Genomic DNA, 23001 nt, shown 5'->3' with positions numbered 1-23001 from the left:
TGCACTTCCAAAGCACTGTCCCTGACAGACATTTCAAACCTTTCATCATAGCCTTAGTATTCTAAAACACAGTTTGGGCATTTTTTTTAGACAGCAAACAAAAAACCCACTTGCAATACTGCACTTGCAGACAGAACACGTGAATAAGCCTCACCAAGACAGCTCCAAGCCAAACTCTAAAAGCGAGAAACAAGAGGCAAAGTGTCAAGGAGGAAGGCACTGCTTTCTCTCACCTGTGAGAGGATAGCATGTAAAATAAATGGCTTTTTCCACCACTGCCCTTTGAAAACTGCTCTAGACTGTGCAGTACTCCTCTCCATGACCCTTTTGATCCAAGTGACAACTACATCCTAGGAAACAGTAGCAAAGAACTCTGCAGCTCTGATCCACTGTAGTACAAGGAAAGCCCAAGCCCAGCCAGCATTCACTTTGGGTACAAATTACATCTCACTAACTGGGACAGAAGGAAGAGTACTACAGTGCAAGAACTCTTTGGAAGTTGTTTGGCACTTGATGTTTTCCTAAATAATTCAGCAGTTAGGAATACTTATTGAACCTGGACAGCCAAGTGTTCTTAGCCCCATGCCTGGAGGTTTCCCCATGGAAAACCCACAAGAGACAGTCAAGAACTCCCTCTCAACCCCCCCCAAAATACAGCTCTTATGAAGAGCATAGAAGCAACAACACCTGCATAAAGCCTTCTCTGAAGCTGTGATCTCCATCCCTTCCTTCCAAGCTGTATCAGACAAAACTCCCTATTGCCTCCTCTAGGTAAGGCAGCCTCAGTAAGCACAGCTCTCCAAGCTGTGAATGATTGTGGTTCTACGGCACTTCAGTACCACTTGTTTATAGCCCTATGCAATGGCCATTATATTAAATACCCAGAATCCTAGAGTACTGAAGGTGAAGTTTACAGAGAGATGTGGAAAGCTCTGTTTTTACACTTTTAGAACAATGCCCCAGCTGCAAAACTGCTCCTGCCTGATCCTGTGCAATTAAATAGGAATCACAACGAATTCGGCAGAAAAGGAAGGAAGTCATAGCTGCTGCATGACAAAAGTCTCCCTGCATTTAGAACTAGCTCATTCTGTTTCAGCACAGTAACATACTCACTTGTAGCAGAACCAAGGAGGTTTTTGGAAGATTTTTCTTCCCCTGTACTGTAATCCAGTGGATAATCTAGGTGTAAAGGAGAACACTCATGACTACCAGACAAATGCTTCGACATGTCATTCAGCTGTCATCTGACAATGTGAAACTACAGAAACAAAGCTAAAGGTCAGCAATTATATATAGAAATACCAAGCTCCAGGCAATGAGAATCCCAAGGAGATTCAGGGTTCAAGCTTCAGTCTCCCCAGGATTCATGACATAGATGCAGCAACACCTCATTGAGTTTCACGTGTTTATCCTGCGAGGGCTGGAGGTTCTCCTATCTCTTTACACAAAGTCTGCAAGCCCAAACAAGCAGCTTGCAGCATTGATCACAGAGTCTCAGGAAAATAGGCTATGGACACCAAGCATAAAGCTATTTTGTGTGAGCTGCTTTGATTGCTTCAGTTCTCCTTAACTGCTGTCAGTACATGAAGAGGAGTGAAAGGAAAGTCAAACAGACTTACTTCCAGCATCTTCAAGTAACCCTCCAAAGAGTTACAATACATCAAACCTTAAAAGGATGGCTGGGTAAGCCCCAAAGTGCTGAAACACTATCAGCACTAGGAGTAAATCTGACAGTCCTTTACCACAGGCAGGCAAAGAGCCATGAGAGTAGCAGAAGATATGTCTAAAGAGCAAAAAAAGCAGCCGTTTGCCTACCATAGTCTTCATCAAAGAGCTCTTGTCGCTCAGACTGATACTGGGAATCAGCTATCTCTTCGTACTCTTCAACCATGCTTGTACCAAATACCCTTGAAGAAAGTTTTAAAGTAAATACCTACTATTAGACCATCAATCATGCAATGACTCAACAAAGTTGGGTAGCAAATACATTAGATAAGCACTGGTTGCTTTCAGTCAAGCAAACCAAGCAGCAGGCATGCTTCTCTTCTCAAACTTACCCACCAAGACCACTGAATACTTTCAAATGCTGCACCAAAACACAATCCTGTTTTTAATTCTAGTAATTCTGGGACTTTTCCTCCTTTTTAATTTGAACTGGTATCTAGACTTCCTTGGCTCCAGACCTCCAGGAGCTTTTACACCTCTAATTTTGACTTTGCACTTTTTTTTCCAAGCAGCACAGAGGCCGATTGCTCTCTGAATTACACACAGCTACCCTGATTGAGCCATTCCAGACATTGCTAACTGTACGTGCCTGGGATAGCATGAGACACAGCAGCTTCCCAAAAGGCTCCTGTAAGGCTGCTCAGGCTCCTGTTTCCCTAACACTCCCTGCAAATACAAACTATTCCTTATATACTGGAGAATCAGAGCAAGAGACTACAAGCTGCTTTAAACAGATGTCAATCAGAGAAGTTAGGCAGCTGCTTCAATTCAGTATTTGCAACTAACTTAAGATGAAAACAGAAGTTGTCCAATGGTTATTGAAACACTCATCCTCACTGCAGTGAGGTAGAAAGATGAACACAACACTTAAGATATTACCTTATAAGACTTAAAGGACAAAAGTGTTCCGATCCAAAGTGCGATATCAACTCCACCTGAAGAACAAAAGGTACTTAAAACTCCAAAGCCCCAGAGTCAGAAGTGCACTTCAGACACAAACCCAACCCTGACATTGCAACCTTTTACTCAAGAGATCTGTAAATCACCCACAGCAGAAGAGACTTTGAGAGGTTGTTCTTGCCATGCATTAGAGTGATGAGTCACAGCAGAGAGCACCCCAAGCCCCATGCATTTATCATTCCAAAAGAAGAGTTTGCTAACCTTTATGTACTTGATGAACATCTGAAGCAAGAAAGGAAGAGAGAAAAAAACAAGATGTCAGTACAAAAGGCTGAACACATGCCACAGGCAATTACAGGTTGGTTGGGTTTAATTCAGTACTACAACTGGCCAAGACAACTAATTATGAAGGATGAAGCTGCAATGCTACTTCATCTGACCTGGGTAGCAAGAGGTCATTTAGCTCTTGTACCTTTGCAGATTAGAAGTAACAAGCAGCAAGTGGTTTATTAATGAACTGAAGCTATTCAATTTTTCTAGGCAGCATTATTGCAGACAGAACACCTAAGTGTGTTAAGTGGTAAGTGTATTTGTGTCCCCCCCTTAAAGAGCACAGATTACAGAGAGTGACTCCAAAGGAAAAAGCCTTTCACAGCACACACCGTGTACTGCTGCTTCACATTCAGTGTAGTAGGCTTCAGTTTGAGTGCTGCTGGAAGAAAATGTATAGAGGATCTGATGATACATTTGGGATCTGCTGTCAGCTGTGTATTTCTAGTGAGAGCTTGACTACACACTGCTATTTAATCAGTCTAAGCCACCTTGCAAGATAAAATGCATTTATTAAGCCAGCATGTAGACAACTAATGACTGACCTGCAAGTGAGGTCATGAAACTATTCCCATAAAAGCACTCTTACAAAAAGTTTCCATCACTTTGGATACAAGTTCATTAAGCCTCTTCAAAAACCTGTAGCCTAGGCACACCTCAGCTTGCTTACTTTCTGGGGTACAAAGTAAAGACATTGTGAGGATGACCCTTAGAAAATGTTAGCATGGACACTCCTCGAGGCAGAACACTCCATCTGCCCAGAGACTAAGGGCTGAAGCACCTAGGGTGCACCTAGCACTCCAACAAGCTACCTTAGGGCATTAATTCAGCCAGAATTGAATCAATTAATTAAAGCAGGATTTCAAATGAACTCTTCATCCTGTGACTCATGCAGAATTCCTGGGTGGAGAAGTTAGGTAACTATCATTGACAGCTGCTGCCTCAGCAAAGCACCAACTGCATTCAGCAGCACAATTGTTTTGTTGGCAGCACCACAACTGGAAGGTAACATCACTTAGAGGACCTAAAAGGTTTGTACTTTATTTGAATTCAAACCTCCACGAGGTCCCACTACTTTATATTGGTCCAAGTACCACATGGTTGACAGAATTTTATTCAGAGGCTCCTGAGGGAAGAGCTTGCTCAAAGTTATTTTGAAGGCAGAGAGATCATGGCAAGTCCTGCAGTAGCAGTAACCTAAGTAACTCCCATGAGTCACAGTTTTGATTAAGTAACTGCAAAACTGCACTTGGAGACTGCTGATGGGAACCAGAATTCAAATGCTTACTCTTTCAGATTCACTTTAAACTGCATAGCAGGATGCTGGCACAAAAGTACCCAGAGAAGGGGCATATTTCAATCTGTGCTCCAGGGAGTGTGATTGTATACACATACCACAGATATTTTATAGATATATATAAAATATTCTTTATATATATGCACACACACATTTTACATATATATGCACACAAGCAAGTGCAGCCAAGAGTCAAAACAGGCCAAAACTTCTGATCTTATGTTCAGGAGACAGTTGGTTAAGTCAAGTGAGGAAAAAAGGCAGACAACATTCTATTCTATTCAGGTATCAACTAAGCATGTCCTTGGACACAAGGTATGTGCTTGGGCACCAAATGCTTCTCCAGATCCAGTCACCTTTGTGAGGAAGGCAACATACTGGTGATTGCCTGAGAAGGTTTAGTACATGGACAGTCACAGAAAGGCCACTGCCACTAACCAAACTAGCACAGCTCATGGCAGGGCATGCTTTGATAAGATGCTTCTCAGGATGCTAGTGTATAGAGTAAGCACAGCAAACCCTTCCTGAGAAGGATGGATGCAGGATTAAGTTACCTTAACATATTTTGCATACATCTGTTCATCCAGAGGAAAGCTTTGGACATTTCTCTCATCTCTGGCATGGAAAGTACCTAATTTAATCCATTTGTTTGTTGGGTACCTAGAAAAGAAACAATGGAATCAGCTAAAAGCAATGAAGGAACCTACTGTTCACAGGCACCTGCTGAAGTTTCCCAAAGCATCTTTTCACAGAAAAAGTGCTTCTGCTTTTTTTCCCCTTCCCTTTTCCTTTCAGTTGCAAGACAGCAGCAATGTGCTTGTGGAGAGAGGACTTGCAAGATAAAGCTAGGCCCAACACAAAACCTCAGCAGTATCTCTTCACATAGTGGAAACAGCATGTGAGTCCTTGGAGCATGAAACCCTATACTGGATCCAACTGCTGAAATCCAGCCTGCAGCAAAGGCTCTGGAATGGAAAAAAGTCACCTCAGATGAACACTGAGCAACATGACACCCAAGTGGCAGATTGCAAATATTCCTGTATGCAAGCAGCAAAAAAAGAGAGCAAACCAGAGCTGGAACCAGGCAGCAGCCCAAGCGCTGGAAATCAGAGTCTATGCATTTGAAGCGGCGAAGCAGCAAGCGGGGGTTGATGCCCTGGGTTCAGGGTCTCCTCTTTCACATACCAGAATTACATCAACAACACAGGAAGCATGTAAAGAGCTCAAGCCATGTGTTCTAGGACCTCACAGTTGTCCCTTCCATGGAACACAGTGCTGTAACCAATAACATCCAGCAAAAACCCCGTACAGCTTCACAGTCCCACTTCGCACAGGAAGAGGCACACAGAGACCATGCTTGGTGAGGCCATCTGCTGACTACTCATCCTTCATGTGTCCCTCAGAAGGGTGAGCTTTGGCCACATACCTGTCACTAATAGACACCAGGAAGTCTTTGGGAGTGGAGGAGAACAATTCATGGTTTGCAATGTCGAACTGCTTCACTTGGACTGGTTCACAGAGCTCAATAACAAACCTTGGAGAGAAACAAGAGATTTGTTTCAAAAGCACTCTTCCTTCTGCAGCTCCAGCCCTCAGGCCCTTACCTTGTTACTGCATCTTCCACTAGGTGTAAACAACAATATGAAGTGCTGTACAATATGGAGGCACTACTTGCTGCTCCCCTCAAAAATCACTGGTGGTATTTCCCTGCACATCTCAGTAACACCTGCACCCACAGAGCTTCCTCCATCTTGTACCCAAAAGCAACCAGTCACAGAACTAATAGCTAAGGACAGCAAGCATCATTTAAACCCCACCTGAAAGAGCAGTTAGTATGTGGTACATTCTGATTACGTGTCCTGTAAGTAATTGACAGCTGGGGAAAAAAGTCTTCACCAGAACTCTCTTCTGTAAGGTTATAATGATGGAAACCCCACAAATACTGACATGAATGAAGGGGAACCCTTGATCTTACTGCTCAACACCACAGACAGTTCTATGGGGGACATCACAAAGCATCTAGTACTAATCTTACATTCAGGAGACAGTTGGTTAAGCCAAGTAAGAAAAAAAGGCAAACATTCTATTCTGTTCTGGTATCAACTAAGTAGGTTGGACTTGACCTTTGAGGTCTCTTCCCACCTAGGTGATTCTGTACATCCAAAGTTCTTTACAGACACAAATCAAACACACCATGTCATGCCAGTCCCACAGGGGAAGTGATACTCACTCCTGTCACAAGCAAGGCTCAGCAACCTACCAGATTTTAGTACTGCAAGGATTTAGCATGTAAAGGTCCATGTTTTCCATCAAGATAGCTGAAGTGCTCTGTATCAAGAAGAGAATTAGTGTTTTAGACTGTATGGTTGATACTAACCCAGCACCAAGAGGTTGTCCCCTCTCTCCAAAGGTCCACAGCTGTTTAGACTAATACCAAGTCTCACAAATCAGGCAGCAGACAGTATGCTGTGTTCCCTGGGACAGTCACAGGCTATTTACTACAGTGAGCTGCTTAATACAACTTTGTTCAGTTGCTTGGTTTCAGTACTAAGATTCTTCTCCCCATTCCACATTCACTCAGGTTGATGTCCCACTTTTTATCAATCAAAAATCACAATAAGCCTGACCATAAAAAGACTACTTCAGAAATCAGGGTTCAGTCTCCACTTACTGCACTTTGCACTACTTCTTGCCTAAGAGTAAACTGAAAGAATGCACAGTAATGCTTACCTTGGCTTCTGGATTTGCTGCCAGAATCTTGGCCCCACACTCTACAGAGGCATAGTTATTTCTGTTTTTCTGGACTTTTTTTGTGGCATGCTGCCCACCAGCTGCAGAAGGGTGCATTGACTGACCTAGGGACGAGAAAGTATTGCTACTACAGCCACCACAGGCAGCATCTTCACTTCCATGGAACCTCTGCTCACTGCTTCTATACAATAACTGCTATGAATGATCTGGTGCTGCTCCAGGCTGCACAGCAGAGAGCTCCACTAGTCACATGTGATTTGTGTGAAGATGCAAGTGGTCTGTAATTAGACCAAACCAATGAATCCTAAGCTTACTCTTTTCTTTCTCCACTTCCATGACTTTCTTCTTCCATTCATCAAATGTTGGAATGTCTCCAGGGTCCTTTGGGGTCATCACTGATGTAGGGTCAATTTCTCCTGTTTTCTTATAGTCTTTCTGCAAAAGAACAAAGCATCAACTGTGAGTGTGCCTCAGGAGCCATGAAATACAGATCAACTTCAATGCTTAAAACCAAGAAGCTAAAACCAATACCAAACCAACAGTAGATACACCATTTGAACCCCTGCTAAAAACCTGCTGCCAAGGCAGGCCCAGGGGCCCAAGAGACATGTGATTGTTTCCTGACAGGATTGTGCATTCTTTCACCGAGATTTGGGTCATTTCTGGGGCTCCATACACTAAGGAAACCAATCCTTTGGTCTCAAAACATCTTTCCTTCCAGGTTTTTGGTCTTTCCTCCCAAGGAGAAAAAGTTTTTGTAGCAGAACTCTTCAAATATGAGTGTTGGTCATGACAGAGCTCCAGAGGTCTCCAGGAGTTTCTCTAAACCTCAAACAGCACAAGAAGATACTACTTTTAAATGTTTTACTGTTCAGTGACCAAAGAAATAATGTTTGGGACTTGCCTGACAAAGCAGAAACCCCTTTCAATGAAGCATATGCTATGCCACCTCAAGGCAGCTTCCCCACTGCATCAGCTAACTTCCAGCACGTCACCAGATGTGCAAAAAGCTGCTCTACACAAGTCAAGTAGAGGTTTTGTAGACCACATTTCACAGGTAGTTACCAGAATGACTTCTTGGCAGGTTGATCATTTCTCTGCACTGAAAGCAAGAGAGTTCTGTAGCTGAAAGCCCTCAGCCAGAGCCAAACCCACACAAGTACACTGCAACAGAACTCTATAGACCTTGCCCACAAAAACACATCCTCACATCTGTTTAGAAATGAGCAGGCCTAAAACAACCTCTGTAGCTCCCTCTCCCAAGAAAGTTCAGGACACAACACTTTCTTCATAGTCCAAAGAGGATCTTAAGTCAGACCTCTTAAGTGAGCAATGCCAAATCATGCTGCTGCTTAACTATGACATCAAGGCAATACCCTAATGACTCAAACTGCACTCTTGAAAGCACTGGGGTGAAGACAGACAACCCTGGCTTTTGGGGGTTTTCCACAATAGTGGCTTACAGCAATTTGCTTGTAGTATGTTCTCTAGAAGGCTTTTTCCTGGCTGCATAGAATTGTTTTAAAGCACACTGTATTCTGCTCAGTGATCTCAGGAAATAAAGCTACCAGTGGCAGTTCAACGCGCCAGGAGCCTGAACGAGCGAAACATGGCACTGCTGAGACCTGGCTTGTTCCTTACCCACCTGCAGAGTGGAAGCTTCAGGAAGTGCCTCACAGAGCAGCACAGAAGCACTCTCACAGTTAAGCAGAGACCACCTGTCTAGCTCAATAGCCCACAAACAGTGGCTGAGTAACTGATCTAGGGAAGAGTACAACAAACCCCAAATGCTTTCTCTTCCCTCCAACTGTCATCTTCGCCTCTAGCCATCTGCTTGCTATTCAGGAATTTCCTGACTCAGTCAAGATCCAGACCTCAGACTTCCACAAACCTACCCAGACCACACAACAGCCTCCAGATGTTTGTTGTGGGGTTTGGGTTTTGTTTTGGGGTTTTTTTTGTTGGGTTTTTTTTAACCTATGCAAAAATTGAAGCATCCACAGCATCCTGTGGACGTCTCACCTGATTTTCTGTTACATGAAGGTTTCCTCTGAATTCCACTTCAGACAGTTTTAGTTGATTTCCCCAAGTCATATCTTAAGAGACTTAGCTCAGAAAACCTGTTCTGTGCCAAGGGATCAAGCTTGCTGCCTTTTCTCCCAGTTTTTCTCCCCTGTGGAGATGGCAACACCAGAACCACACACAGTGCTCAGAATGGGAGGGCTGTGCATTTACAGAGAGGCTATCAGATGGTCATCATTCTCTTTCACAATGGTGACAACCTACCAGAGGGCCTTAAGCTCCTGTGTCCCACGCAGGGGTCAGTAATGCTTACCTCCCTTTTTAAGTTCTCCGAGGCATTCAGAGCAGATTTTTGCTCATCTGTCCCCTTCTCAGGTGCTGAAACCTTCGACTCAAACTCTGATTTTGTCTTCTTTCCCTTGCCATGTGAGGATGATATGTTCTCTATATGCTGCCCTGCAAGGCTGAAAGTTTTCACACTATTAGCACCTATAAGCCAATCACATTATCAGCCACAGGCAGTATTAACCACACAACTCTGAAGATAAGCAAACACACACAAATGTTTGCTGGCAGCCAGGGCAGAAAAGAACAATTACTTTTCAATGATTCAAACTCACAATCTGTTTAAAGTGTCAACACTCACCTTTCTGGGGGACTGACAAAAGAGGAAGGTTCACTCTGCAATTCAGCCTCAAGTGGTCCACCAATATCACAGTCAGGTTCTGACTGCTCAGTTTCACTGGAGCTGACTACAGGGACATCAGCACTGGAATCTTGTATTGCACTGAGGGAAAAGAAATAACGTGGGCTTTACCCTTCTGGTAACACAAACCACCCCACTACCCAACCACAACACTACAGCTACTTGAAAGCTTTTGAAAACAGTCTTACAGAAATAAATCAGGAGAGAGGAATGCAGAATGCTCTACTCTGTGGAACTGCATTCTCAGCTGTACCCATGCAAGAATGGAATTTCCTTTTCCAGACTGTTTGTCTCAAAGGAGCACAAAGCATCTGACCAAGCACTGGGAAGGATAATGTTTCCCATCATCACTACAAATTAAGAACAGCTTCAGAGTTACCCAGCTGCCAGCAATTTTCCTTTTCAAAGGAATCAAAGCAAGTCTGAGTCCATCACTAAAAGCTCCTGATGCTCTCAAGCCAGTGGGCAACAATCAGAACAGCACTTGGCTAAAGCTAGGAGCAAAGGAGTGGCATAGTGCTATACAGTACGGCCAGCCACAACCCCTCCTTTACACTACTCTTTTCTCCTAGTGCAATAAAAATGAGGTGAACCAGCAGACCATCATCCAAGCTGCATCAGCAGCCCACCCTAAGTAACTCAGCCCACTCCCTTCACTACTTCTCTCCCAGAAAGGCAGAGCCCTGAATCAGACAAACCCAAGGCAGAAACTGAAACTCAAGCCTCTCTCCAGCAACGCTGCAGGGGGGGCAGAAGATGGACAAGAAACTCCCAGTTGGCAACGTCTGTGACTGTCCTTACTTACCCAGTACAGAGATGACTTCCACATTTAGGCTATAAACCAAATCTCAGTCAGGGCTTTATCCTGCCTCCTAAACTTCAACATAAGCTTTCTACAGTGCCCACAGCAAACTAGGTTAATCCAATAACATGGCAGAGATGCCAACACACAAACAGCACGTCAGCAACTTAAAACGGGATCTTGACTCCAGCTGCTGCAATTGCCAACAGAAGCAACCACAACAGACCCAGGGAGCCAATTTCAGTACTTCTTCAACAACAGCTCCCACAGTACTAAAAACAAAGCCCCTCACAGGTAGTCAAGGCTTTTTGCTAAGTAGCAAAACCTAACAACTACCAGCAATCTAAGAATCCATTAGCTACAAGCAGGGAGCAGTTTCTCTGGACACCCCAACAGGCACACATCTGAGATGCAGAGTTCAGCTCTGCATGGAACACTTCAATGACTGAAGGGAGGTCAATCACCATAATTAAAGAGCTCCACATATTCCTGACCTCAGTGGGTAGATGACACTTTGAATAACTACCAAATAAATATGGCACAGGTATGGACTTAAAAACACTCTCCTATCAGCGTGCACCCAGATGGCCTTGAGTCATTCATCTTTGCAGAAGGCAAGCAGCACAAGCCTAACAACTGCAGCATCCCCTCCCTTTGAATACTTTGTCAGTGGTTTTGCCTTAATTACTCAAGTGCATTAGCAAGCCCACTATGTATCTGGTTGCTCTCTTCACTTGCAGCTAGAGGAGGTCATCAGGCTGTTTTTCAGTGTGTTGCCCCAAATTAGGTCTGGATAGAAAAGCTACAATAAATGCACCACTGGAAAATACTCCCTGCAAGGTAAAAATAGTTTGGACTGACAACAGCAGGGTTTAAAGTGCATTTACACAGTGCAGTAATCAACAAGTGCTACAAAAAGACCTACTGAAACCCCACTTTTGATTAGAACAACTACAAGTTGGAGAAACTTGATTGCTGAGTACTTGCAGTTGAAGAGAGTTATGATGTACCAAAGTACTTGATCTTGCTGAGCATGCAGGGTAAGATCAAGCAACAAAGATTTCCAGACCTTTCCTGTGGTGAAGAAACTAAATCTGATCAACCAGAAAAACTGGACCATTAAAAGCCCCCCACCACAAACAGAACAGCACCACACCACTGAGGAGAAGCCTGCTTGATTTGTCATGTGTTGAAAGTTTATCTACCAAAAGATCAGATCTTTATCAGGAGATAATCAGAAGAACACATTCCCCTCAGCACACATCAAACTCCAGGAGAGTTCTGTCACAGTAGAAGCAGACACCTGGATTCCCATACTCAAGTTAACACCTGATAGCACAGCATTCCACAAAACAGAGGAACAAAACTAAGCACAACTGAAGAGTGCCTCCAGCAGAGGTAGCTCTGCAACACAGCCAATCAGACACTGACACCACAACTACAAACTGCCATGGCTGCATGGATACTAAAATTTGCTGTTTCATCAGAAGTCTGTCAAAATCAGACCTTTGAGACTGTTCTGGTGTAAGGCCTGAAATAAAATCATGCAAAGTTCTTCCTAAACACAAAGCAGAAGCATTGCTGAAGCAGCTTTGATACTTGTTAGCACAGATGTGGAAGGTCAGAAACCCTAACGACCTGAGGGCTTTCACAGCACAGATTGCTTAGCACCTGTAAGCAGCTGGATTTTTTCTGCCAAAACAGCAGCTAGGGAACTGATACTGGCAATAACATGACACTCTGTGCAGGCACACACCTCCATCCACACACTGAGCAAGTGGCATGTTCCATCAGCACTGACACCATAAAAATCCAAGTGCAGCAGAAGAATCTCACAGCAATCTAACCTTACTAAGCAGCCCTTTGAATAACACCAGAATAAATCAGGCTCTCCCAAAGGCCAAAGCAATACATACAAATAAAAACCTCAAGACTTACTCAGGCTGTGAGACTGGAGGCATCTCTGAGGTAGGTGAACTGGAAATGTTTTCAGTGCTTGCAACCATGCTAGAAGAAGCTTTATTTAAATCTGCTGAAGGTGGAGTCTGAACTTCAGGTTGGCCAGCTTCACTCATGTCTGTAGGCTAGGGAAACATCAGAGGAACAGGCTTTTCACAACTTGAACAGCAAAAGCATTCATGCAACATCATCTGCTGTGGTAGTTTTAACAGCACAAATTCCTGTCATCAGTGAACCTAAACAACAGGCAGAAAGCTGGCACCCAGCTATTTTGCTTCCTTCCTAAACCCAGGTGGTATTCAGTGCTGCTCTGGGGTAGGAGCAACACTATTCTGGAGTCTGCAGTAGAAGCGTACAAATACTAACTGGAGAGAAGTTTGTGTGAGAGCTTCCTCACCCACCCACCCACCTCTATGAAGAGAGCCTCAAGAGCACATGCTTGAGTGTTTCAGCAACTGAAATACATTCCTCTGTTTGCATGCTCCATGATCACAGAATCTGTTTTCTCTTTTCAGCCTCAGTTTCATTTTGGGGAAGGCTGTCAATTTTAATCACTCAGAGGTCCAAAACCATTCAGAAGTCCATTCCATTGTAACTGAAGGAAGGGATAAACTGCTTCTCACTTTTGAGAGTCTAATCATTTTGAGTCTTATTTATTCTGGTCTTCAGTTCTCATAAAGCCTTGCACAGCATCATCAAAAGAAGGCTTTCTAAATCTGGAAAGCACACAAGCATCCAAACAGGCCACACTGAGTAACCCAGCTGATGACCAGAGGCCCTCCTTGAGGAGTATTTTCCATTGCTCTGAGAGTCAGTCATCTAACTGAACAGGTCTGGAATGTTTCACCAGAGTTGCACATCTATCCCACGCAATATATACTCAGGAGCACATCCCGTGTATGTTGCCTTGTAATCCACAACACAAATCCTCTCTAACAGTGGTCTTTGTAACATTTGACATCAAGCACTGACATACAACTGAAGCACAACTCCCCTTCCATTTCAAGAAGGAAATGACCCAGACAGGAGCCATGAAGGATGAAACTTTAACTGGACTGCTGTGATCACCCAGCCTGATGTGCATGAGAGACCCCAGTAAGGAGTTTTGTGTCATTTACAAAGAGACATCCATACCTACAACATCCAATTTTAATCCATCTTGAAAGATGTGGTCACTACATACAACTATCAAATGACTCTTATTACTTGTGCACATGGGCAGCACAAGAGCTGTCAGCTCACCCATTTTCCCCTCCACTGGAAACACGAGTCTGACAGCAGCCCTGCATGCTGGCGAAACGGGACCAATGGCTACCATGAGCTTTAGCTAACCAAAGTGAGAGGCTGAAATCCAGAAGCATTTGAAGAATGAACACAGTAAATGAAATTAAAGTCTTGCCTGGTCAGGTTTTGCAAGATCAACAAGCAGCTCTTCTGTAGAACTCCGTGTACTTGAGTCTGCATGGTCAGACTCCAGCCTGGGGCCAGCCTCTTCCCTCTGGTGTAAAGGTAAACCAAGAGTAAGCATCAGTAAAATAGGCTCTCTGTTCTAGCAAGGGGAGTTCCCTTTGGCATAGGCCAAGTGCTAGGTACAGACCTTTACCACCAAAGTATCAACATGCAGCTAAGCTACACCAACCTCCATAGCAACTGGCCACATGTTTGAAATCTCACCTGGGCAAAGACTAAAGCACATTGAAGCAATTCAGTTAAATCTTCCCAGGAAAGACACAGCCTAGAACCATTCTGTTGGTGTGCCAAGGAAAATCAATCATTCTGATAGGATCTCATGCCAAGGGAGCCCCCTTGCAGCCCCAAACAGCAGGAAACTTGCCCCCTCCAGTCCACAGATGACTTGCAACTAGCAACCATTAGAAACAAACCTTGGCATGTTCCAGTTGCAGCAGGTCATCAAAACTGGACTAATTCCACATCTGCTGGGATCTTTTAAAGTAACTCTCTCTTTGACAGACTAAGACTCACAATCTAGTGCAGTGATTCACAAACACTTGAGAAGAGAGCTTTAAACCCAGGCTGCAGTACTAACACGAATTTACTTGCTCCTCAAGACTCTAAGCTGTGACTACAACTCACACAAGTTATTTCTGAGCAGTACTTAAAAGGGTGACAAGAAAGCTGGTGGAATTTACACACCCTTGTCTTGTAAGGGCCATCTAAAGTCCTGTGGTGAGAAGCTGCAAGTGCTAGTGATCAGACCCAAGAGGCTGCTATGCCATACAAGATTACACGATCAGATGGATTTGAGAAAGCTAAGGCACACACTGGCAAAGCAGGAAACACAAATGTGAGCAGGCACATCTTAAAGGCAACAGCTCAGCAGCATTTCCCCCAAGTATCATTAGCTCACACCATAGGCCCCATGATAAATAGCATCAATGCCTCAAGAGACAACTGATCAAGAGCTGCAAGGCTGCTCTGAGACAGCTCCAACAGCCTAGTTAAGAGACATAGGCTTAAGATTTCCCATACACCCAAGAGACTTTTCTTGCATGAACAAGAAGTACAGCATAATGTATGAGATTTCACATCTTTGAGCTTAAGTCCAGAAGTCTCTTAATGCAGCCAGGCTCAGAGGGTGAAGAGAAGAATAGTGCAGAACAGCAGGAAGACACAACAGTGGCTTCCCAGTCTCAGAGCTTACTTGGCATTTCCAGTTTCATTACATGAGCCATTAGACCTGAGCAGGACTTTTCAGGCATACAGCAGAAGAGGAGTGAATGCTATGTGCTCACCCAAGCTGGCAAGAGGATAGCTACCCTCTGTAAAAATGCTTAAGAAATAGACTGTATTGATAATTGGGTTTTTTCTGGTCAGGCTAAGCACTTTCCAGGTTTGATGCAGCATATTAAAGCTTTCTTGGAATGAGGACCACAATTAGCATTACTACTTACTGATGGGGGCAATGAGATCAATAGTATCAGTACTAGCCCAGCTTCTCACAAGTCTGACTCTCTGCCTTTGTACAAGAGTGAATGACATCAGCATGACTGCTCACCAGCTTGGGAACTCACTACCAAACTGCAGTATGCAGGAACTCCTGATGAGTTAGGGTGGGATGACTGAACTCCATTTAACCTCAAGTGCTGAACAATACAAATAAGGAAGAGGACAGAGCCTTGGTCAGTAGTTTCACACACACACTTTAGTGCTGTTCATTGCCATTCAACAGGAGGAAACAAAGTGATAAATACTGACTTAGAACAATTAATCTTAAGTCTTCTATTCAGGACAGCAACCATTTGTGCACTGGGTTTTTAGCACAACAGATGCAACTGGCATACTCTGGCCTAGGCTTATCCAGGGCATCATCTCTTATCATGGTCTCTAACAAGCCACATGCAATCCCTGATGACCACTGCTAACACGAGGCACCAAGAGCTACCATTACTAACTTTGCTCTTTGCTGCCCATGCACAAACCAACCAGCTGCACTGCACTGCCATATAACTGCAACACACAAAGGAAAGCAAACACTTTGGAACATCTCTGTTCAGAGCAGCTCAGTACAATGAACCTCCTGGCCAAGAAGGCTTTATGAACTACAGTATAAATGATGGGAGGGTAATTTAATCTCAACTCAGACTGAGCAGCTAATGAACAGGACTGATTCAGCATACCTTTTCCTGGGTGTTTTCATCCTCACTGGCCAGGGTACAGGCATCACCTGAAGCATACTGCACTGCTGATGACAGACTGTCTTTACAAAAGACATGCCAAACAGGAGAGCTGTTTCAAAAGAAAAGGAAAATAGAGTCAGTCTTGGTGCGGAACAAGCATTGCAAAATACCCTCAGCTTCTTTTCACTGCTTCCATGCACTGTCTAACAATGCAGATCAGCACATACAGCTCACAGGTACTTCATTATCAAAACCATCAGAGGACTCTCAGTGAAGAAACTGGTCAACACAATGCAAGGTACAAGTTATTACTTTCAGAAGACAAAAAGTACCAGCACAACAGTAACAGGAGTGATACCAGGTCACAAGTGGGAGCTGACAAATTAAATTACCACAAGCTAGAAGTAATCTCCATCAACTCTATCATTTGTCCTATAGCAATGGGATCTCTTTAGCAATGATTATTACTATGCAAAACAAAGGCACAGCTTCAGAACATAAAGCTCATTACTTCCCTGGACTGGTCAAACCTGAGAGAATTCACCAAGCACATCTAAGAACTAGAGAAAGGGCCAGGCAAAGCCCCAGGAAGACAAAGGCAAATGACAAACCAGGTGCTGCCTTTAGGTACAACCTTCACAGAGATTCATTCTGCACTTCCAGCTCTGAACAGTTCTGCTCTAAGTAGAAGTGGAGTAGTTTGAGGCAAACCAGCCAACTTCCACACAAACATTTGCAGGAGAACTGCTGTTGCTGCTTAGTGCATGGCTCCTCACATCCTAGGTAACATCCACACAGTGAACCACTAGGCTTAGGGCCCCAAAGGCCAGCAAGGGGCTTCATGCAGACTTCAAGTAAGTCCAGCAATATGCTATGCCAATTGAGCTTTTAGTGGAGTTTTCAACAGTACCTGAACATCAGAGTCACCTCCCACGTCAAAGCCAAGCACCCTTCCGGGCAATACTGGCAGCCAGGTGATGACTATGACCTCCCCAGCAATTCACACAAATGCCACTCTGCACACTGAAAACAGGCTGCCTCCTCCTCCTGAGAGAGATCTACAGCACATCTTTAAGCAGCCTTCTGACACAGCTTTTGAAAACTAAACCAGCCTCCACAGCCAGTGGCAACAGCAAGGGCATTGGTAGGTCAGGTCTGCTTACACCCCTGGGATCAGCCTAGCATTTAGAACTTGAATTACCACCTGTCTTCAAAACTTGGAGACCAACTTCACTGGAAAGTACACACAGTGTAGAGTCCTCCACTGAAAAGGAGCCCACACTGCAGCAGACCTGCCTAGTCCTAAAGCCAGTTTCATGCACACACACAGACACTGCTTCTTCAGGTTGCAGGCAGCAACAAAATCCCAGTTTTGTTGTAGAGCTATAAACTACTGCTCCTCTTCCACCCATCTCAGCAGAGAGGGTTAGCAAGACATGAGCCACTCTAAATCCAGGTATCTTACCCTTGTCAGAGCAGGACACAGTGCACAAGCAACTTGTTGGACCTTACATACTATGCTGGTGATGGGCAAATAAGATGGCCCAGGTGTGTCTCAGCCCCACTGCACCTCAGCAATTCCTCTCATCTGAGGTAGGGGTTCCAGTCAAGCAGAGGCTGCTGCAGTTATTGCAAAGTAAAGCACTGAAGAGTATGAAAATATTGATATGAAAAACACTGTGGTGAGTACAAATCCTCACATCTCAGTTCAGCTGAGCCTGAGGGGTCTGCATTCTCACCATCTGAAATCCCCATCCCACCATGCACTCAGTCATTTGCACTGTTTGCCACCAAACCTCTCTCATCCTAAACACAAGACATATGTTTAGGGGATGAAATGAAGTGACAGAATCACAGAATGTTAGGACCTCAAAAACTCATCCAGTCCAACCCCCCTGCCAGAGCAACTCACACTGGAACACAGAGGCATTGACAAAGGTACTGAAGAGTACTGGTCCAGCACCACTCTGAGGGACTCCACTAGACCCAGGCCCTCCAACTAGACCCAGTCCCATTGACCACAACTCTGACTTCTTTCCTTCAACCGGTTCCCATCCACCCCACAATCCACATCATCCAGACCACACTGCCTCAGTTTAGCTGCAAGGATGCTGTGGGAGACTGCCAAATGCTTTGCTGAAATCAAGCTAAACCACATCCAGACTTACCATGCAGCTCTCCTACTGACAGCTAGCTTTGCAAATACTCTGAGTTAGTTATTTTCCTGAGGAGTGGTTTCAATCATTGCAAGAAGAAACTTCCTCATGCTCTTAATTCCAGCACCCCTGTCTCTCCCTCCCACCATGAGGATTCCCTATGATTTCATCATAGAAATACAAGAGAAAGAAAAAAGTTCCACAGAACATGGTGCAGCTCATTCCACCCCTTAATTATCCATGCACACGTGACTGCTGTTTTGCCCACACTCAGGGGCATCTTCAGGGAGCTGTACAGAGCAACATCGAGCCCCTTAACTGCAGGAAAGGAAAGGGTCCTTGGCTGTGAATCAGCACTTGAAGACACAAGGTGTGTTTTCACACCCCCATGAATAACTGCCTCAGAACTTGCAGCCACAAAAGCCCCTCAGCACAAGAGGCACACACCCATGGGCCTGCTGCATCAAGCCATGCTCTGTGCAACGTCAAGGCAGCTTTCAGAGGCACAGGCTTGGCCAGCTCGGAGATCTAATGGATTCTGACAACCTTCATCCAAGATCGGATTTGCTCATTCTCAGACATTCCTCTGCCTCAAACACGGTGCCTCCAGTCTCCCAAGAGCCCTCGAAGCAAGGGAGGGCACTGTGGATTCATTCTGTGGATGCATGCACCCACAGGAGAGCCTGAGCCCTGCTGCAGCAGGCAGATGGCAACTGCTGCTGTCAAGCTCTGACGGAAGGTTGAGAACACAAAGCCAGGGGGGACCAGGCATTCTGTGAGAAGTTCAACTACTCACCTCATCTGGATCATTACTGCTCTCTTTCTTCTCTCCTTTCACATTTTGCATGTTTATTCAACAGGCTTCTTCAGCCACAGGCTGTTAAGTCACACAGCACACAATGAAAAAAGAAACGGCATTTCTCTAGGTGCAGCTAAACAATGAACACACAAACCTGTCAGTTCACAGAGAAGAGGATTTGCCTCTAGGAACCCTGCACAGCAGGGCCAGTGAAAGCTCAGCAGCTGCTGCATCTAAGAATGCATCCTTCCCTTCTCATCACAAGAGAGCAGTATTTCAGAGCTGTCTTGGAAGCAAGCAGATCTAATGCCCAAATGGTCCTGCAGGTGAGTTACCAGATGTACTGTCTGAGGTACAAGGTATGTCTTGAGAGGATGTTAATGGTGGAGAAACTTTCAGAGCTTGTTCCAAACACACAAGGAACAGTTAGTGACTTACATCACCCCAGAAGTTCTCAGCAATTCCATTTTTGCTAGGTATGATTGAAAACAGCAGACACTGTTGAACTCAGGAAGAACAGCAATGTAAGCACAAGTCTGTTGGTATCATCATGAATGTGGTTCAAAAGCCACTCTAAGATGCTGCTCATTTCTCAGCTTGATATGGACAAACCCAACAGGAGAGAGCTGCAAGCCCAGACACAGGAGGGGTGGGGGGGAGGGTGTGTGCATGTGGAATCGTTACTCTTCGCAGGTCAGGCACACAGTGTGGCTCTCTAGTGAGGCAGAAAGCCTGCTCAGCCCTGCCTGAATGGCACAGCACACTCACTGCCATACCATTAGCCACGGTCTGCTGATGGCTTTTGAAAAGAACAGGCTGACACTCCTAGGAGCAGGGGCTGAAAGTGAAGCATAGATGCCATGTGAAAGTCTGTCCAACCCTAATTTGGCTCAAACTTGGCAATTGTGATGAAGGCTGCAGAGACTATCAGATAATGAAGCTACTGATAACTGCTTTGGCAGGCATGAAAATCAAGCAGAAAAGAAACAAGTGGCAAGAAAAAACAAACTAAACAAGTTATGCTTACAAAAAAATCAATCCAGATCAGCAAAGTCTCCAGGTAAGAGCAGGTTTGCCACATTAGGTGTCACCACCCTAAGCTTTCCCTTCCAGACTTCATACAAAAACACTTCCACAAGATTCAAACACATCTCTCTTCCAAATGTTTTAAGAGTGTTCTGCAGTTCTTCCCAAGCAAGGCCTGTTTCTGGATACCAGAAACTCAAGCAGTTAGAAACAATTCACAGTGGACACCTGTGAGAGTAGAAGAGAATTTCAAGCTAAGGGAAAATCAAAGGAAGCTGCCACTAGAGCACTGATAATGGAGCCCTCCTTGACTGCACAAGGAACAGCCTCTCTCCAGCAAGCCCACCAGCCCTTCTGCACCCCTCGGAGGGCTGTACTGCCAAGAGGTGCAGCTGTGCCAACCATGTGGCTTTTAGTCAACAGCTAAGAGGGAAGATGAAGATGTCTACTGAAAGCATCACAGGACCAGGTCAGAACAGGGCAGTGCAAGAGAAGACAGCTAAGTTTTGGGCCTAGAGCAGGGAACTGGCAAAGGAGGCCTGTGAGAGGGAAGAGGTGCCTGTTTGTTCTGTTTGTTGGCTGACACTTATCTTGGTCACAGAATCATTTAGTGTGGATTAATTGGGTAAAAAAACAAGGTATGAAAGGGCAAAAAAAGCAGAAGAATATCTTCTGCTTTTAAGAAAGTCTTGTCAGCCTGCCACCACTGGCCCAGCTGCCAAGGAGAAAGAAGGCTCTGTAGGAGCGAGAGCTCACAGACGCACAAGCGGACTCTGGAGTCAACAGAAGCCTGCCTTCCAGCCTCTGGCAATGCAGCCACAACAGCAAGAGGAGGGAACCCTCGCCCTCTGCCCAGGAGCTTTGCAGGTCAGTCTCTCTCTCAATAGCTCAACAAGAGGGACTTGTATGTAAAAGGGCCTGCAGGCCACAGTAAATCACTGAGAAAATGAAGGCTGGACTTCTAGAACTGAGATTGTCTCAGCCAGAAGAGGAAAACTGAGGCTCCGCTCGGGCACAATCTCCTCCCTGCCGGTGAAGTGGGAAGTGTTGACCACCACAGTGAAAGACCATGCAAACAAAACACAGGCTGTTTGTTTATAAGCTACTTATCACCACAGAAGAGCACCGTGCCTTGCTAAGAACTGTAAGTTATCATGAGCCTCTAAGGGAGAAAAGCAGCTGCTGAGCCCTGCAGATGTAGGCTGTGCAGGACACTGACAGCAAGGCACCGATTACATCTCAGTTACTACAGCTACCCACTAACTTGATTCACATGCTGGACAGCTGCCCCAAAGCAAGGGGAAGTGGGAGGGTTGTGCAAATCCTTTACCAAACAGACAAGTTCTGCAGATCCTGCCCACTCTTTGCAAAGAGCACACTCTCCAAACTGCCTAACTGGAACGTGGCACAAAGAGACAGTCACTTCCCTTACTCAGCAGGGACTGACACAAAGATACCCCTGACAATACTGAATTTCAGTGCTTCAGACAATGGGATTCCAAACAGCAGTTTCAAATACCACTTTCAGCATGTCAAATGCACTAGCTTGCAGAGACTGCAAAACAAGGCTACAGTTGCACTATCTACACTCCATCAGATTTCACCCATTTCCTGCATCCCACCTCCAGCCACATTTCCCTCTGCATCCCCCCCCCTGCTCTTGACACCTCCCAGTAACTTCTGGCAGGGGAGGAAAGAAAGTCAGCTTCGAGCCAGTGCATACAAGGATATAAAGATCCAAGAAGGCAGATGGAGAACACACAATTTGTTCAGGACTGCCCTGAGTTACCCAATAGAAACCAAAGGTGAGGACTAACAGTGGAAAACCTCTCCATTCCTTTCTAACAGTGCTACCAGTACTAGTCTCATCCTTCCCTGAGATAACAGCCACCCTCCCAGCACTGAAATCCTGTGTTTTCAAACAGTGCTCATAACAGACAACAGCCTGTATTAGATGTCTGCTGCAAAGTAACACTGACACACAGACCTCATACTCCTTTCTTCAAAGGAGTGCCCAGTTTCAGGCAGAGGGTACAGAAGGTGTCTGTTGGGACACACTCCAAGGAACAGGCAGTTCCCAGTCATTCTTGGGAACAAACTTCTGCAACACTGCACTGGAGATTGCAGCTTAACAATCTCCCTGCATTGCCAAACTCTAGTTACTACCTTCAGCAGGTGAGCTTGGAGGAAAGAATGTGTTCTGGGGAAACAACAGCTCATGCTGAGCAGCAAGACTACAAGACAACCACCATGAGCTGCGAGGAAGCTCCAAGGCTGTCAGAGCCTGTAGCAATGTCTTACACAGCTCTGAAGATGCTCCTCATCACTTAGGTTCACCAGCTTGTCTACACAGACAACACTGCCACAACAGGTTCAGAAGCAGCAGCAGCTGCTCTGCACCAGCTGCTCTGCACCAGCTGCCCATGCTCGAAGCTCACCGTAAATACAACACAGCAGAACACAGTGCCAAGAAGTGGAATTTCAGCATCAATTTAGTAACATGAATTTTGCCCTAGATCACTCTAAAGCTGCTATCACCTAGCTCCCAGACATTTCATAATGTATTTTTAATAGACTTCTTTAAAGGGCTTCAGCAACAGCTTGATTACCATTCCCACCCTCAGCCAAGCCAAGGAGGTTACTCTGAGTACCTGAGCTAATTTTGAACTGCTGCAAGCCTTTAGTGATATTCCAACCCAGTTTAAATCACTCATAATAAGATTTTCACTCAAGCAAAGAGTTCTTTACACTGACTTTGAGATCAGTTTGTCTGTTGTGCCTGCTCAGTATTTTCACCAAGAAAGTTTAAGCTTGCAGTTCATTCTTACCCTGTTCTCAGCCAAAGATTTTAATGCACAGCACTAAGACCCTCTTTAGGCTACAGCACCTC

The 23001-nt window shown here is 45.0% G+C and overlaps 1 protein-coding gene across 4 annotated transcripts in view; it reads right to left on the bottom strand.

The window, feature by feature from the left end:
- SUCO (SUN domain containing ossification factor) overlaps positions 1 to 23001 on the bottom strand; it is a 38111-nt gene that overhangs the window by 10221 nt on the left and 4889 nt on the right. For 2 of the 4 annotated variants that reach the window (XM_068164615.1, XM_068164616.1), the window contains exons 2-15: positions 16131 to 16239; positions 13892 to 13990; positions 12472 to 12617; positions 9672 to 9812; positions 9339 to 9489; positions 7318 to 7438; positions 6983 to 7107; positions 6513 to 6580; positions 5679 to 5786; positions 4807 to 4912; positions 2887 to 2907; positions 2605 to 2660; positions 1816 to 1907; positions 1114 to 1179 (exon numbers count right to left, since the gene is read on the bottom strand). In XM_068164615.1, coding sequence (XP_068020716.1) covers positions 1114 to 1179; positions 1816 to 1907; positions 2605 to 2660; positions 2887 to 2907; positions 4807 to 4912; positions 5679 to 5786; positions 6513 to 6580; positions 6983 to 7107; positions 7318 to 7438; positions 9339 to 9489; positions 9672 to 9812; positions 12472 to 12617; positions 13892 to 13990; positions 16131 to 16239 — 1409 coding nt within the window. The remainder of the gene's footprint in view (positions 1 to 1113; positions 1180 to 1815; positions 1908 to 2604; positions 2661 to 2886; positions 2908 to 4806; positions 4913 to 5678; positions 5787 to 6512; positions 6581 to 6982; positions 7108 to 7317; positions 7439 to 9338; positions 9490 to 9671; positions 9813 to 12471; positions 12618 to 13891; positions 13991 to 16130; positions 16240 to 23001) is intronic. The other 2 variants (XM_068164617.1, XM_068164618.1) reach the window with 2 other exon arrangements.

This window comes from Melanerpes formicivorus, unplaced genomic scaffold (genome assembly GCF_026170545.1).
Source record: "Melanerpes formicivorus ecotype bairdi unplaced genomic scaffold, bMelFor1.0.p_v2 SCAF_81, whole genome shotgun sequence".
In the NCBI taxonomy this organism is placed as follows: Eukaryota; Metazoa; Chordata; class Aves; order Piciformes; family Picidae; genus Melanerpes; species Melanerpes formicivorus.
This window is presented reverse-complemented; position numbering and strand designations above follow the sequence as displayed.